The sequence below is a fragment of the Akebia trifoliata genome, chromosome 14 (genome assembly GCF_017979445.1).
Source record: "Akebia trifoliata isolate Shusen 1 chromosome 14, ASM1797944v1, whole genome shotgun sequence".
NCBI classification, from domain to species: domain Eukaryota; kingdom Viridiplantae; phylum Streptophyta; class Magnoliopsida; order Ranunculales; family Lardizabalaceae; genus Akebia; species Akebia trifoliata.
In genome coordinates, this window is record NC_141388.1 from 34,049,414 (window position 1) to 34,068,137 (window position 18,724).

An 18,724-nucleotide genomic window follows, 5' to 3' on the forward strand; every position below is an offset into this window, starting at 1 on the left:
GCCCATGATTCAGAGGAGTCTATACTTTAACAGTATTTGATTTCATCTTCAATCTCTTTAGAAATTCCTAATTTTGTTTGTCAAAAAATTCAAAATGTCTTCAACTATCTTTTCTTATTTTCTAAGGTTTGAAGAAAATAAAATCTTGAGGTTGAAGATGAGATTAATCATTTTTACCTTTGAGACCGAAGACAATAAGTTTTCGGGGGGAAAATGGTAATTTAATAATATTCCCCTGTAAAATTGATGATATTAGGTTTACCCCATGCAAAATACAAGATCTTGGTACTCCCTCATCGAAAGTCGATGTTGTTTTTTTTATTTTTTTATTTTTTATATTGATAAATTAATAGTGAAACTTTGATTTTATTCAAATTTTGATTTCGGTAATTTAAATTATTGGATGACATTTTGAATAAAATCAAAATTTCGCAGTTAACTATGAACAAAAAAGAGAGGTTGACTTTCGATTATGGAGTTAACTCTTATCTTGCATTTATCAAGAGCATGAATATAATAGAGAAACATTTTCCTTACTAACTCTTAGTAAGATTTTAAGACTTACTAAGGGTCGTCTTTCTCAAATGGACTACCACATTAGAAATCCAACACCATAGTTAATTGAGAGAATGTAATAAAAAGCCAAAAAAAAAAAAAAAAAGATCTTTTGGACTTGATCCAAGATTTTGAAAGTGGACAACTATGAAACTCACATAATTCCAAATTTTAACAGTAAAAATAACTTTGATTTTCAAAGTTCGTACAATTTTGTCCCTTACAACCTTGAAGATAGTAAGGCTAGATGGACTCAACATAGTATCATCAGTGTCACATAGGTATTGAAAATGTTAAAGATGAGGATATTTAGATTTTTTTTTTGTTAGTTTCAAAGAAAAGACCATGGTTCATAGGTATTTTAAATTAGAGCGCTACGATTGGCACCCCAAATTTTACGCATTACATCCAAATTTCTTAAATCATTTATCACACTCCAATTAAATATTAAAACACACCATTCGAATATTACAAAAGTTTTCTACTCAAATTATTATCTCAACATTACAAAATTAGGGCTTAAAATAGGTTGGGTTCAAGGCGGGTATGTGTCTACCCATATCTGGATATTTTTTATTCGGGTCCAAATCTGGATTTGACTCGAATCCTACTAGATTAAATTATATTCGATTTTTTTTTTTTGTACTTTCATTAAACCTATATCCGGATTTGATTTGACCGAATTGATTGATTTGGGTCGATCAGATTGAATATTTTCAAACTATTTCAAAATAATTTATTAAAAAATGTGACTTAAATGATTTGAAATAAAGACATCTCCCCTTTTGAAAAGAAGTTTTGATCACTATACATAATATTAATTTATTGATAAATGATAGACTAAAAAATATAAAAATATAACATACAACATACAAAATAATATATTATTTGGATATAGACGAATATAGTGATGGATCCATATCCAACTCAAATCAAGGGACATCAACCCATATCCTACCCATATTTTTAATTCGGATATGCTTGAAGAAACCAAACCTGCTAAAATCAGATTCGAATGACTCAGATTTCGAAAAAAATTTGACCCATTTTAAGTCCTATACAAAATATTATAACACTCCTTCAAATAATTTCAATAGTTGTTTAAAAAAATTAAAAACCCAAAAAATAGAAATCTAGCAAAATAATGGTAGACTTTTTATTGGCACTCTAGCAATCAAGTATTTATTTTCTTTATTTTTAATTAGGGTGTAATAATTAAAAGTTGGGGGTGCCAATAATAATTCTTTTAAATTATTTAATATTTTTATTATATTATTGAATAATTATTGTGGTGGTGTTAACAAAAGTTGATGTGACAATAGAAGTTATCTTATTCAATTAAATATAATTATTTGAAATTATTGAGAGAGATATGGGATTAATTTGTTAAGAATATAGATTATTCATGAATTTTTTTTTATAATACAGATTCTTTGTATTAAAATGAATTTTCAGCTGAAACAGATTTAGCAACAGATGTCGTCGATAGATCAACAAGTGGTTTGTCAATCATTTATAATATCGAAATATTTGATAAAGACGTCTTTATCAAAGTTCCTTTATCAAAGACCGTCTCTAGAAGAAAGACTAAACATGTATAAACCTGCTCTAGATTTAAACTAGCGAACTGAAGAGAGAAAAGACGACTAAAAAAATCCTAATTTTCTAGAGAGAGAAAAAAAAAAGTTTCAATTTTACTTCTCTGTAAAACCCTAATTTCGATAGTTCTCGAATTTTTCCCTCTTTTTTTCCTCGACCAAAAGTGCTTCAGCTTCATCGATCGAATTAAGTGAAACATCTCTATTTTTCACTTCTAATCGAACAATCCATGCAGAGATAGTTGATTCAAGTTAAAGTCTGAATCTTTTTTAGTTGTTTTGAGTTTTTGGGGATTTTTGTTTAGGTGATTTTTGTTGTTGTGCATGTGAACTCGAAGAATTTTTTATTTCTAGGGTTAACTTAGATTCATCAAGGCTGGCGGGTTTCAAGGTCAAATGATGGCGGATCTGCCTGGTTTCCGCCCTTGTTTGAGATTCATAGAAAAGGGGATTTTTCTAGGGTTAGGGTTTGAGTGTGTGGTGGAGAAGGAGAATAATCTTGAGGAATTGTTGGAGTGGCAAGTATGTTGAGCGTGCTTCGTGTGCACCTTCCGTCCGACATTCCCATCGTGGGCTGTGAGCTTACACCATACGTGCTGTTGCGGCGCCCTGATAGCTCAATCACCACTGATGATGTTCCCGAATTTGCCCCACTAAATGGGTACTACTTGAGATACAAGTGGTAAGTATTGAAGAATTATCAAACTTGGAAACTGTTTGTTTGCACTTGTTGTCAGGAAAGATTCAACCTTTTTGAATCCCTTATCAATAACATGCAGGAATTGTAATTGGGGTTGTTCTTTGGTTTAATGCTTTAAAAAAAAAGGAGGAAGAAAACGTGCAGGAATTGTATCGACTTGTTAAAGTTTCCCCTGAATTTGTTGTTGGTTACTTAGTTTTGTATCATTGTCAGTAAAGATTCAACCTTTTTAATCTCTTATCAATAACATGCAGGAATTGTAATTGGGGTTGTTCTTTGGTTTAATCCTTTAAAAAATGGGGGAGAAAGAAAACATGCAGGAATTGTATCCGGTTGTTAAAGTTTTCCCTGAATTTGTTGTTTACAGTTGTTGTATTGTTTTCAAGAAAGATTCAACCTTTTGAATCTCTTACCAATAACATACAGGAATTGTAATGGGGGTTGTTCTCTGGTTTGGGTCTTGCCTTAACCCCAATCATCTTTAAAAAAACAAGCATGCAGGAATTGTATCTGGTTGTAATGTTTTTTGTGAATTAGTTTTATCCGGTTGTATCGTTTTCGGGGAAGATTTGACCTTTTTAATATCTTATCAATAACATGCAGGAATTGTAATTGGGGTTGTTCTTTGGTTTAATCCTTTAAAAAAAAGGGGGAGAAAGAAAACATGCAGGAATTGAATCCGGTTGTTAAAGTTTTCCCTGAATTTGTTGTTTAGAGTTTTTGTATTGTTTTCAAGAAAGATTCAACCTTTTGAATCTCTTACCAATAACATGCAGGAATTGTAATGTGGGTTGTTCTCTGGTATGGGTCTTGCCTTAACCCCAATAATCTTTAAAAAAAACAAACATGCAGGAATTGTATCTGGTTGTTAATGTTTTTCGTGAATTAGTTGTTGGTTACTTAGTTTTTGTATTGTTTTCAGGAAAGATTCAACCTTTTGAATCCCTTTTCAATAACAGGCAGGAATTGTAATTAGGGTTGTTCTCTTGTTTGGGTATTGCCTTAAATATTCCTTCATAAAAAGAAAACATGCAGGAATTATATCCCATTGTTAATGTTTTTCCTGAATTTGTTGTTGGTTACTTAGTTTTTGTATTGTTATCAGGAAAGATTCAACCTTTTGAATCCCTTATCCATAACATGCAGGAATTGTAACTGGGGTTGTTCTCTGGTTTGGGTCTTGCCTTAAATAGTGCTTTAAAAAAAAGAAAAGGAAGAGAACATGCAGGAATTGTATCCGGTTACTAATGATTTACCTGAATTTATTGTTGGTTACTTAGTTTTTGTATTGTTTTCAGGAAAGATTCAATCTTTTGAATCCCTAATCAACAACATGCAGGAAGTGTATCTGGTTGTGAATGTTTTTTGTGAATTTGTTGTTGGTTTTTTGTTTTGTTATGTTTGGTATCTTTAAGCAGATGTAGTTGAACTGTGGGATAAAAAATGAATATTGTTGAGTCATTAGTTTTATAATGTGTGGTTGTAGATGATGACAATTAAGGGCCTGTTCAGATTGCCCGTTTTGCATCGAATAATATATTTTTTTGTTGAACTCTTAAATGTAATTTTTACAAGGGGTGCAAAAATGGCTATAAGGGATTGCCGATATGTTAATTTTCTACTTGGTAGCAAAAAAGGAAGTCTTTTTTGGTGGTTTGTAATTTTGAGACTGTCGATTTATTAATTTTCATATTAAGTACAAAAATCGGGAAATATTCTATCAATGTCTCCTTTTGGTCTTCATCGAAGTGGAGATACTTTGGTATGTTTCATGGAAAAGGAAAACTCTCAAAATTTAATACATTGTGTGTGATACTCATATTTAAAAATAATATCCAACGTACTTATGGGATGCTCCCTTGTGAAGCCTATAACACAAATGTGCCCATGCACACTACTATAGTAATGATAGAAGGGTGAGTATGTTGACCAAAATTCACATTAAATAATCTCTTCGATTAACCTATTGGCGAGTCTTTCCTTATCCACTGGCTTGAGCGATGCATGGGTTTTAGAGGGAGATTAAGGATGGGTTGTTCTCGGAGAGATCTTTCTACTGGTCCTTTCAGGTGGAGGATGGGAATGTGTTTCCTTTGTTGGCAATCTGGGTGCCAAATTTTTTGTCTAAGATCTCTTTCTTTATCTGGACTGCTTCCTTGCACAACATCCTTACTTTGGATGGCCTCATTTGTAGGGGACTACGCACTCCCAACTTTTGCACCATGTGTAGGAGAAATGGAGAATCTGCTAGGCACTTGTTCCTGAATTGTTTGCTGGTTCATGAGATTTGGATGTGCTTTGGGATCCCTTTTGCGTGTCAAGCTGCTTCTCCGACTATTAAAGGTCCTTTTGAGTCATGGATGGGTTTGGGTTCCTCGTTCTCGCTAACTAAGCGTATTCTGTGGATTCTTACTCTTTTTGCCTTTTGTTGGGGTATTTGGAAGGGGAGGAACCAGCGAGTCTTTCAAGGAAATGGAGGAACCAGTGAGTCTTTGAAGAGTTGAAAGGTGTTTTCTTTGAGGATTTCATTGGTAGATTAGAGTGGGTTTGTAGACTGTCTTGATGTAGCCCGAGTGTTTGATTGTTTTGCACTCTTTGGTTTGATCTATCTTGTTTGTACTCTTTGTTGGTCATCTCGACCACTTTTTAATACAAATTGCATTTACCTATTAAAAAAAAGAGATAATCTTTTTATATTACAAAAGTACTCTTTAAGTGCCGTAAAAAGTAGCATTTTTAAAAATATGTTCATTTGCTTTCTTCTAAATAGAAGGGTGAGTATTTTGAATGATAGTTAATACGTCTACTCTTTTATTTCTCCTAAAAAGTATGGTGGGTATTGTTTACATTAATTAATTTTTTTTTAAAACAGTTTTATTTCTCTAAACTCTCTTCCTCCTAAAATTTGTTCAATATGCACCTGCCTACTCCTTTATCTGATAAACTCTTTCTCCCTTTTGAAAACTGTACTAAGTGACTCACCTCTCTTTTATCTCCTTACAGATAAAGATCCTCTTATTTTATTTCCTTACGGTAGCCAAGACACTAACCCTACCTGTACCTATTCTTTTTTCTTCTCTATATTTTTCATTTAATTTGTACTAAGAGTTAATTTATCTGTTTTTTTTCCTTATATTTTTACATCTGATTTTTCAGTCGTATGCATCATGCGTGCATTCTACAAGTATATCATAATAGATAATACTAAAGAAAGACATGCCAAAATATAAGGAAAATGCTTCCATAAACAATATAGTTCTAACTAAATATAAATGGATTTATAAAAGGAAAAGTGTCAAATTGCCATAATTATGTTTAACAACTTAATGGCATGTGGAGGATTTAACACAACAAAATAAATGGTAAAACTAGAGTACCTATAGTGATGTGTCGGGACGGTGGGACACGTGTATTTGGTATCGACACATAAAAATACATAAAAGTGTCAAGCCTTTTTTATATAGATCGTGTCTGATATTTATGTTAATTTATCGAGTTTTCCATATTCAGATGCATTAGATTTTCCTTATTTCTCTTTTTTATTTTGTAGGTATCGCATCCAAAGTGACAAAAAGGTTGCCATTTGTAGTATACATCCATCTGAACAAGCAACCTTGCAATGCGTGGGTTGTGTCAAGGCAAAAATACCGGTCGCCAAAAGTTACCATTGCTCTTCTAAGTGCTTTTCAGATGCATGGCAACATCATCGTACTTTACATGATCGGGCGGCAAGTGCTGTAAATGAAAATGGAACGGAGGAGGAAGAGCTGTTTGGACGCTTTAATAGTTCTGGTTCAACACCAAGCATAGGACATAACCCAAGTTTAAATAATGGTTCTACTCCTTTATATCCCACAATCGTCACAGAAAGGAATGGTGGTGAAACTTGGTTTGAAGTGGGGCGCTCTAAAACTTATACACCAACAGCTGATGATATTGGTCATGTTCTTAAATTTGAGTGTGTAGCCGTAGACACAGAAACACAATTGCCCGTGGGGCATGTTTACCCTATCTTGACTTCCCGTGTCATTCCGGCTCCCACTCCTAGTCCCCGATTTTTGATTCCTGTTAATGGAGTTGATGTGATGGGGAATTTAGATTTACATGGTCGTACTGCCTCATCGGGAACCTTTACTGTCCTTTCATACAACATTCTCTCAGATGCTTATGCCACAAATGAATTATATAATTATTGCCCTTCTTGGGCCCTTTCTTGGCCTTACCGCAGACAAAATTTGTTGAGAGAGATTGTTGGTTATCGTGCTGACATCCTTTGTCTTCAGGAGGTACTTTGTGCAAACTTATTTGTGCAGTTTTTTTCCGTTTTGAAATGTAATAGTTGACTGTGTTTTGATGTGCCCAAAGAATATCTATCTTACTTGATAAAAATGGATAAGCTTATGTTTCCTTCCTCTCGGACTCTACTATACATTTTCATGAAATAATGAGTATGGTACTTTGTGTTCTGACATTGAAAATGGTCCCCAAGTCACAAGGACATCCTCCTGTTTACAAATTTTAATCCAATTAAGCATGTTTATGGCTTCCTCCTTTCAGGTTCAGAGTGACCATTTTGATGAATTTTTTGCCCCTGAGCTCGAGAAACATGGTTATCAAGCTCTCTACAAGAGAAAGACAGCAGAGGTTGGTTCACAAACTTGTTTCTTTGTGCTCTTGACCTCTAAAACTATTTCCTTATATTCATGTACTTGTTAATGTTTGCAGGTTAACAATGGAACTGGTTATGCAATTGATGGTTGTGCAACATTTTTCCGTAGAGACAGATTTTCACATGTCAAAAAATATGAGGTCTGGAATATTTTAGTAGTTACTTGTTCTTTACCATGTACTAGAAGGTGGCATGTTCAATGCACATCTCTGAAAGGTTTATTGTAATTTAAAATATTAGTTAAAGGGTGGTTTTGAAGTTTATTACATAGTTAAAGTTATATGTTTTTTAAATTTTTTTGAAAACTAATCAACGTGATTTTGGGGATGTGGGGTCGCAATTTTATTTGATTTTGATCTAAATGACCCTGATTATATTAAGTTTATATGTGAAGGTGGGGCATTTTTGGAATCCCAATTTTGGTGTTGAATTACTACTACCCCGCCTTCTCTCATTATAATAGTAAAGATAAAAGGTTCACTCTTATTTGCAGGTTGAATTTAATAAGGCTGCACAATCATTGACTGAGGCTGTGGTTCCAAGCGCTCAGAAGAAAACTGCTTTAAATCGACTGTTGAAGGTCACATGAGTGTGCATATTATCTTGGCTTATACCCAGATTCTCCTCAATTGTCTATTGCTCTATTAATTCGATTGATTGTTTGGATTTTTTTATAGGATAATATTGCACTAATTGTGGTTTTGGAAGCTAAGTTTAGTAACCAGGGGACTGATACTTCTGGAAAACGACAGCTTCTTTGTGTGGTAAGAAAATAATCAGACTTCTTTACTTGCCTTGTCTATGGCTCTTTATGATTCTAACCTGTTTCATGTTGAGTTGGTAGCAAACGTATTTATCCGTGCATTCGTGATATTTGGAGCTCTGTTTGGAGGAAACTTTTGAAACAATTTTTTTGTGGAGGTTATTAATCTGAGTTGGAACATGTAGGGGCCATATCTGCCGCACTCCTTAATTTCACCCTTAAGCCTGTCTACACATTCTTAATTTCACACTTTCACCCTAGTTCCTTTGGATTCATTATGATCCTAGTTGCATAGAGGAGTGGATTTGAATGTGGTTGTAAGGGGAGATAGCTTAGGATGGATGTGCATAGATTACTGTAGAGAAATTCAAGATAATATAGTAATATACTTGTTTATAAAAGTAGGCAAGGTACCCCGGGTGCACAAAGTAGAGGAGTTCTTGCAAAGACAAGGATTTCATCCATGTAAACTGGGGTGGTGGGGTCATAGTTGCTAAATTCACGACTTATTGTTGGATTTTTTTTATAAAAAAAAATGATATTCAACACTCAATTTTCAAATTAGTAAAAAATTTAAATATTAGAATACGGGTGCACAATGTAGAGGAGTCCTTGCAAAGACAAGGATTCCATCTATGTAAACTGGGGTGGGGGGTCATATTTGCTAAATTCACGAATTATTGTTGGATTTAAAATAAATAAAATGATATTCAACAATCAATTTCCAAATAAGTAAAAATTAAAAATATTAGAAATGTATCTTACATGTTTTAACTCATATTTGCATATAAAAATTTGTGAATGTGAGGGGACAATTGTTTTTTAAAGAAAACTAAACCTAACTAGTAACAACCTCTTCCATATTCCTGCCCTTATCTTTTCACTTTCTCATCATTTTCTCTGCCACTCATATTTATTTAATCTCTATTAGTTGATGAGACTACAGGCTCGCCTAGCAAAATAAAATTGATGAGACTAGAGGAGTCAACGCGAAGCTAGAATTATGTTGGGAGATGTTGGAGTCCCAACGGTTTTAGGATAAGTAGAACTAAGATCGAGTGTGTGGAGTTTAAATTAACTACTGACCTCTATGAAGAGGAATGTCCAATAAAAATTGATGGTTTGGAAATACCTTGAAGTGGTCATTTTCATTAACTTGGATCTATTTTGCGTGAGGATGAAGAGATTGAGTTGAGCCCAAAAAGGAAGATGAGCCCCAGAATGGAAATAAAGACATTTTAGTCGAGCATTCCTTAGCTTCAAAAACCCAGACTTTCTTTTCCTCCCATATCCCCAAAAAAATAGCCAAGGGGATAATAATCCATAGCTTCCTCTTGAATGCCAAGAACAACGAGCCAAGCGATAACCAACTCTCGCGAAGCACTCGGATGGATCAAGGGGAGCACCAAGAAACCCCAAATAATCATCAGAACTGCAACCAAAACTTCTAGCCTTCTTGCAATGCAAGAGCACATGGTCTAACTCCCTGTCCATCTTGAAATGATACCTCTTTTAATAACATTATCCGACGAATCGTCCCCAAACTTTAAATTTGCTTTTATCAGTGGCTGAAGTCTTGGCGTTCCAGGCATTGCTAGCTGTGCTTATGGCAGTCCCTGGACTAACATTATATCATACATTTTTTGGTGGGTTTATGATGAATTAGTGGTGAAATGAAAAGGATACAAAATCAAGAAGATTGCCCTACTTCTTAAAAGCATAAAAATATGTAAATATTTTTTTATATAGTAAACATATAAATTGATTATCTATCTAATTGATGATAATGTCTATTGGCATCCATCAAATGGTGGACATTCTTAAGGCGACCCGATTTTCTTACATCCTCCATGTGTGTACTAATATTAAGCTATGCATGAATACTTATATTAAACCAATACTTTTGCAATTTAATTATTTTAAAGTCAAATCCCAACTTAGAATATGGTCATGGCAGTGCTCCAACTTGCAATATACAGACTAAATATTTTAAGAATGTGTCTGTGTAATCAGTGTATGGAATATCTTTAAGTACATTAATTAGGAATCAGGAGCATCTTGTCATCCTAATGGTCTTTTCTGTGTGGCATTGGAGTACAGGCGAATACGCATGTAAGCGTTCACCAAGATCTCAAGGATGTTAAGCTCTGGCAGGTACTCATCCTAGCATTTTCTTTTTCTTGTCTAATTGATATTTGCTTCTGGATTCAGTGCGAATCAACAAAAATGTTCCTTTATTTTATTTTATTTTAATCTTATCAGGTCCAAACTCTCTTAAAAGGATTGGAGAAAATAGCTGTCAGTGCAGATATTCCAATGTTAGTTTGTGGGGATTTTAATTCTGTTCCTGGAAGGTTTGGCCTTTTTTCTGAGACGATTTCAGTTCTAATGTAGAATGTGTAATTCATCTTAGGGTATTTTCTAAATTGCCCCCCCTGTTAAATTAGTGATATTAGGTTTACCCCCTTGCAAAGTGCAAGATTTGGTTTAACTCCCTTGACCGTAAGTCAATGTTGCATTTTCTTGATAATTTAACGGTGAAAGCTTGATTTTTTTCAAAAATGCTCTTCAAATACTTAAATGTCTAAATCAAAATTTGGAAAAAAAAAATCAAACTTTCACTGATAAATCATCAAGAAAAAGCAACCTAATCTTGCATTTTGCAAGGGGGTAAACTTGATATCACCAATTGAACAGGGGGGTGTTTCTAAAATACCTTTCATCTTAACATCACATCTCATGGAGAACATTGGACTTGATTGCAGTGCTCCTCATGCACTTCTTGCAATGGGTAAGGTTGAGCCAACACATCCAGATTTGGCAGTCGACCCTCTTGGAATATCGCGCCCTGCCAGCAAGTTAACTCATCAGCTACCACTGGTAAGTGTAGTTTTGGATATCAAGAACTTCTGTTGGTTGTGACTAGGGTTACCCAATTTGTTATTGAGGTAACAAACCGCGAATTGGTTTGAATCGAACCAATTCGTGGTACATTTTGCAATGGGTTCATGAAATGCGACGGAACATACTCCATTAATTTACTGTAATATTTTATATTAACCCGTTAAACATTCAAACAATGTCATGCTCCTTTGACCTTTGTCTTTATTAATAGATTAATGAAAAACGATCAAATGCTCTCATCTTCAATCTAAAATTAAAAAAAGATTGATCTTTTTTCTTTCCAAAACCTACTACCTTCAATATCTTTTTTACCCTACATCAATCTTGAAATTCCGTCATCTCTGTCTACCCCTATGAACTGGGTTCATTCTAGAGTGGCAAACCTTGAATCGCGAACCCAAATTCAAACATAGCAAACCCACAAATTAGGTAACATAGGTTGTGACTTAATTTCTGTTACAGGTCAGCGCTTACTCATCCTTTGCAAGAATGGGTGTTAGCCTTGGTTTAGAGCAACAAAGAAGGAGAATGGATCCCACCACAAATGAACCTTTGTTTACGAATTGCACAAGGGATTTTATTTGCACCCATGATTACATATTTTACACAGGTAGACTTTTTTAAAAGATATTCTTTGTCAACCTGTATGTTCCATGATTGATTCATATTTTCATTTCCATCCATTTTCTATATATCAATTTTAGTAATAGAATTTTGCATGGGAAAGCATCCTAATGTATCGGCATGTGGTTTTAGCGGACACTTTAACGGTAGAATCCTTGTTGGAGCTCTTGGACGAGGAGAGTTTACGGAAAGATACAGCGCTCCCATCTCCAGAGTGGTCCTCTGATCATATAGCACTCTTAGCTGAATTCCGCTGCAAGCCTAGAACAAGACGTTGATGGTGCAGGGTAAGCAGCTGATTTCTTTACCTTCTTACTTAGTTTCCTTTGTTATGTTGCTTGTTAGAAAAGTGCTAAAGCTCATGATGCTTACGGCTTATCCAACCAAGGCTTTGGAAAATGTGGATTGTTATGTCTCCACTGCAAGATAGTTCAGTTTCATTTTCATTTTTTTTTTTTCTATCCAACACCTTGGGGAAAAAAATAATAAGCTGTTCTATATCTGTTAGCATCAATGTAAAACAATACTTTATCCCAAACCTTGGGAAAAGGTCAATAATGTGACGAGTCTGTACTAATTTACACGATAGAATTGGGGTTCCGAGGTGCTGGATTTGGAAACCACCTCTTCATTGTTCCCAATAGAATAAATTGGATTGGACTATCATCTTGAACTAGTGGAGGCGGCATGCATTTTGCATATTATGGAATAACCCTACTTATTCTACTTATATGGTGTTATGTGTAAAATTGGTCAACAACAAATGTACCTGAGATTAGATTTATTTATAAAGAGTAGTTTTTAATAAAAAAAATGCAATTTTATCATAGTGTAAACAGATAATTCCTTGGGGCACCTCCCGCATCCAAAGACAATGTTGGGTTGGCCTAACCAGCCCCCAACTTTGTGGGCCAACTCCCGTAGGGGGCATTTGAGTTCACTGTTGTGTTGGCTTGTCATTGTGTTAGTGTTGCATGAGGAAAGAGGCACTTGGTTGCCTCAATTTGATAAATTGGCTGGCTTGCATGTGTTAGGACAATGCAGGGTGCGATGTTGAGTCACTTCCCTGCAGCCAAACAGCCTGACCAATGAAGGATGTTATGTTTTGTTATCAATTAACATAAAAGTCTTCAACTTGAGGAGGCTTGTAAAGCATAAACCAAGCAAGCGAACTCTTAAGTAATGCATCTATATATGTTTATATTTATATCATGTTAGTCATAAAATAACAAAATGGTTATTTTTATTGTAAGTACTAGAAACTAGTACTAAGATTTATCACATTGGTGACCTTTAGAATCTACATCTTTATAATTAGAAACTACAGACTAAATTCCCAACTAATGATGCTAACATCGATCCATGGTGGAGGGACCAGACTTTCCATTTTAATAGTAAATGCACAAACTTATCAATGGCCTTCTGAAAAAAGGCTTAGTTTCGGACGAGTTCAATAGAAATTAGATATTCACATTCTATGAGATCACCGTTGATTGAAAGGCGTGATGGAGTTGTTATATATATGTGTATTTTATCATAGTAATGTTATGGGATTTTTAGATTGGAGTTGGGTTTTTTTGTGGAAGTGGTTTTCTAGTTATATGAGGGTAGTGGTAACCAACCACTATCCCATTGGGTTTAGAACTCTACTCCACCTCGAATTTGAATCCTAGTTGATCTTTAGTCCTCCCCCCTATATATTTGGGTATTGGGTTGTACTTTGTATTAAGTCAATTCTTCTAGGGTTTGGGAGAGAAAGGGAGATGGTGTACAAGAGTTTCAAGGCTTGGGTTTGGATTTAAATCCTTGAATGGTTATTTCTTGTATTGTTCTCCTTTGATTTCTTAGTGAAGAAGATTAGATCTATCAGTGGATATAGGCATCGTTGCCGAACCACGCAAATCTTGGTGTGTTTTGGTTTGTTTTTTGATTTTCTTCGTAATCGTATTGAAAATGGATCTCCATATTCATTACAATTGGTATTAGAACAATTAGATTCGTACAGAGAAATCGGTTGTATTTTGGAGATTGATTTCTCTTGTTTTTTGTGGAGGAACACATCATAAAATTAAGATTTAATGTGATGACAATGAAGGGTTCGAACACGAAGTTCAAGGTTGAGAGATTCATCGGAAGTGGTTTTAATAACTGACAAATTAGGGTGAAGGATATCTTGGTCAATAAGGCCTAGTTAGGGCGTTGAAAAGGAAGTCTATAAATCAGAGAAGATGACTGATGCGGATTGAGAAAACATCGAGGTGAAAACGATTAGCATGAGTTGGCCCTATCTTGTAGATAACGTTTTGTTTAACGTTATGGAGGAAGAATCAACACTGAAACTTTGGGAGAAATTGGAAAATCTTTACATGGTTAAGAGCTTGACCAACAAGTTTTTTTGAAAAAGGCAATTATATGCCTTGAAGATGGCAGATGATGCGTATCTCTTAGAACACATGAATCTATTCAATCAGATATTGGATCAATTGCACAAAGTTGATGTTAAGTTGGAGGAAGAAGACAAGGCTTTTATTCTTCTAGCCTTGCTTTCAGATTCCTACGACGATTTGGTGACAACGCTTCTTTACGAGAAAGATACAGTGAAGTTGGAAGAGGTCAAAGCAGCACTCCTATCTAATGATATTAGAAGGAAGCCCAATCTTAAAGGTAACGGTCAAGGGTTGATTGTTCGTGGAGGAATTAACAAGGAATGACTTCCAATACGGGATCTGAAAATACTAGGAATAGATCAAAATCTAAGGGCAATGGCAACGTACAGTGTTAATACCCTAAGGAATATGGTCACATCAAGACTTTCCTGTTCGTGCGAAAAAGGAACAAAAAAAAGTAGGGATAGTTCTGGCAGTGCAACTATTGTAGTGGCCATGAATATTACTATGAAGATTCTCTCACAGTCTCCAAGGTAAGCACACTTTCTTTGATAATGAGTGGATATTAGACTAGGTTGTTTGGTCACATGCTTTAGGAAAGATTATTTTGATACCTTCCAAGAAAGGAAGACAGGTGTGGTATCCTTGAGTGATGGATATGTTTGTGATGTCACGGAAATTGGTACAGTAAAAATCAAAATGTTTGATGGAGTGATACGTACTTTGGGTGTAGTGGCTTTTGTCCCAAAGATGCGAAATAATCTAATATCACTTGGCAAGTTGGGCTCCATGGGTGGTAGGTATTCAATTGGAGATGGAGTTAAGAAAATTACACGTGGTTGTATGGTTCTAATCAGGGAAGAAAATTTTGGTAGGGTTGTATCGTCTAGTGGGAAATACAGTGATACATGGTATTTCCAAGACTTCGATGGTGATTGGAAACGGGTGTATAGAGTAGTAGACTTCTACATAGAGTCTTTCAAAGATGGGGCAAAAACGGATTTGAGTTTCCAAATTGCATATGATTGTGAGGAAGTTCCTACAATTTGAAAGGACAAATCGAGGACCCTATCTGGAGTTGACTAGGTAGTCAGCTCAAGGTAACTACACATGTATTGGCCATGTGATCGAGTCGGGGTAGACCAGGATGATTCGATAGTGTGTGTAACGGGTGATTTAAACGGCCAATGGTTGTTTGCAGTGTTAGCAAATATAGGTGACTGATTTGGGTTGATTTAGGTTTGAGGTGGAGTTGCATCCCAGGTATAGGTGATGCAAAGCTCGTCGTGGAGGACATGTACAGTTTATCTCCAAGTTGGTTATGGTATTTAGGCCAAGGTGGAGTGGTGGGCACGTGTGACAAGTGATTATCCAATGTGATCTTTGGTATGACTGTGGCAAAAGCCAAGGTGGGGATTGTTATATTTATGTGTCTTTTGTCATAGCCGTTGGATTGGATTTCAATCTAATGGTTAGGATAAGTTTCACTTTTGGAATCTTATAAATAGTAATGTTATGGGATTTTTAGATTTGGATTGGGTTTTCTTGTGGAAGTAATTTTCTAGTTACATTAGGATAGTGGTAACCAATCATTATCCCATTGGGTTTAGAACTCTACTCCAACTCTAATTTGAATCATTGTTGATCTTTAATCTTCTCCCTCATATATTTGGGTATTGGGTTATACTATGTACTAGTCAATTCTTTTAGGGTTTGAGAGAAAGGGAGAGGGGTGTACAAAGGTTTCAAGGCTTGGGTTTGGGATTAAAACCTTGAGTGATTATTTCTTGTATTATTCTCCTTTGATTTCTTAGTGAAGAAGGTGGATTTGTCCGTGGACATAGTATCTCCAAATTTACAACATGAATGACTAGAAGCATTAGCGGTCTAAAGAAAGGGGCATATTCAGACAACTTAACCTAAATTAGGAAAGTGGCAACTTTGGGGTATTTCTTTCCCATTAATCTTAGTATCTCATTCTTACTACTAGTGTTGTTAACAATTGCATTGCATATATTCTTATATTCTTCTTGGTTATACTTACCTTCAAACCTCTAGTTCTTAAGGTGTCCTTCCATATGCATATACTCCATCTCTAGAATCATTGACGACAGTACATCTACAAATAGCATACGCCAAGGAATTATTTACGCAATTTTTGTAGAACACTTGTTCACATATTAATTTATATAATTGTATGGGTGATCTATGTAAACTATATGGAGGAATGTTGTAGATTTGGATCTAGATTCATGCATTACTTTTATGTTAAGTTGCTCTATTCATTGCTTGACAACACCCTTTTGTATGTAGGCCCCGACTGACTGCCAAGAAAATGGTATGGATGAAGATAGATTCCGTAAAGTTATTTGAAGAAGGGTAAAAATGCTCCACGTGTTTCAACAAATAGTTTCTTTATTGAGGCCCATCGTGATCTCTGTTTAATGCTACTTGTTTTCTTTTTTACCTCGATAGGAAAATTAATGAATACATCTTGTTCAAAACTTTTGTGCTCATCTTGCTTTGTTCAATAGGTATAAATTTCATCCAAGAACTGCTCACCTGGTCCAAATATTTAGTTTCCTCTATAAAAAAAAGCAAAATGTATCAAAATATTGAGTTATTTCCACTTTTAGCCGACCCAAAATCTCTAAGCCTGACTTTGCATAAAATTTTTGGTGGAACCCTCATAACATGACACGTCGTTTTTGTATTTATTTCATGTCCCTACTTTTTTTTATTAATATTTGGGATACCTCCTTGGAGAGTGGAGACACCACGGGTAGCCTAAAGGAGACGGTTCTACAGAAATTTTAAGCAGGATGGGCGCTTCAAAGTTTTTTCCCAAATCTTTGGGATAAGGCTTTGATGACGGTGATAGATCAAACTGGTTGTGAACTAGGTAGGTGATGGGGAACTCTTCAAAGATCTTTAAAGTGTATAGTTTGTTGTTGTTGAAGATGAGTTTTTTCTGAGTCAGAGAAACATAGAATGTGTTTTATGGTGTGCTGTGAAACAAGTTTTTGTAGTGAGGAGTAAGAGAGTTGGGGCGTGATTTGGTTCACACTTGGGGTGGGTTTGATTGCATCAAAAACATTTGTTTGGGAAAATCATTTGCCCTGTAAGCAATTATCCAATAAAATGATTTTTCAGCATTTAATTATGAAAAATTCTATAGAAACTCATTTTCACTATTTGATAGTATTGCTCGTGTATCATTAAAAAAGTTTTGAGAGATTCTATTGGCACACGAACTTTTACAAAGGGCACCACAATTCATGTGATAGTAACAAAGATTTAGCACAGACAGACACATCTTGGGGTGCTCTTAGCAAAAGTTGGTGTGGCACATCGAAGGAAACTTTTAAAGGTTTTTTTTTTTTTTTTTTCCAATCCATTTAAGAGAATTTTCAGGGTTGTTAAAAGTGGATTCTAAGTTGCCCCCACCCAAAAAAAATAAAAATAAAATGGTGGGCATTAGGATCTATCAAGTACTTTTCCTCCTCAAAGTTGAATGGTCTTAACTATTAATGATCCTCAAACCTTAAATATCATTGATATTCGATCGTAATACTCTCATTGGCAATCTGTTGAGTAAAAAGATTTAAACTCTTTTCTGATTGATGTAAATTACAGAAATATCTCATTTACAAAAATTAAAAAATAACTATTTCTTTCTACTTGTTTGGGGTATAGACGTCTACACCATTAAACTTTGAACAGAAATATCATCATAATACAATGTTTTAATACAATAATTTTAATGTCAAAGTTAGTCGCAATGTCTAATACTATAACATTGCCAAGAAAAATACCACTCGTCATAAAATAATAAAAAAAGATAAGTATTGTGTCCGATGGGCAAAGTTGATTTTTTTTGTTTGAAGATTAAGAGGGGGTTAGGCTGACCACCAACCAGGAGAAACAAGATTACTTTCTGTCATCGGTATGCCCAAAAGCATCCTTACTAGGTGACATGTTAAGGAAAGAAGCTAGAAAGTCAGCTTGGTTAGGAGAACTTAATCCTTCATAAGTGGGCTGCTCCGGTCTTGATCACTATAACTATGGGCAATGGTGTTGCATCAAAATACACAATATCATTGAGAGTGCTGATAATCTGATTTAGGCATGTGACAGCTCAATTGACTTATCTAATGTGACAGGCTTGGGAATTGTTGATGTGCTCTCTTTGGGATACATAACTACGATTCCCCATAGAAAGATGTAATTCTATATCCTGAGTAGAACACATCTACAATTTTCGAACCTATCATGTCAGATAAATCGATTGGGTATGTCATGTGTCTAGCTCAGATTATCATGATTATCATTCATCGCCCAACTACTATCCTCATAAAATAATTATAAAATAGACATTGTTAAAGTATGTTGTTGAAGCGCAATAAATATACTTTGGAGTCTGAAGTGACAACCAATCAAGAAAGAAAACTACCCTCTTCTTTTTCTTTTTTTTTTTCCACTCCAAAAGTTGTAAATAAGAGATTTCGGTGATGGAGAATCAAT

At 35.0% G+C, this 18,724-nt stretch overlaps 1 protein-coding gene across 1 annotated transcript; it reads left to right on the forward strand.

Moving 5' to 3' along the window:
- Positions 1–2,138: 2,138 nt before the first annotated feature.
- Positions 2,139–16,829, forward strand: LOC147386900 (carbon catabolite repressor protein 4 homolog 2-like). The gene is made up of 12 exons (XM_086424691.1): positions 2,139–2,835; positions 6,404–7,139; positions 7,411–7,497; positions 7,579–7,662; positions 8,016–8,102; positions 8,200–8,286; positions 10,386–10,439; positions 10,548–10,639; positions 11,051–11,165; positions 11,652–11,799; positions 11,946–12,100; positions 16,514–16,829. Exons 1-11 carry the CDS (start codon positions 2,678–2,680, stop codon positions 12,089–12,091), a joined length of 1,794 nt encoding a protein of 597 aa, XP_086280817.1. The 5' UTR covers positions 2,139–2,677; the 3' UTR covers positions 12,092–12,100; positions 16,514–16,829.
- The last annotated feature ends 1,895 nt before the right edge of the window (positions 16,830–18,724 follow it).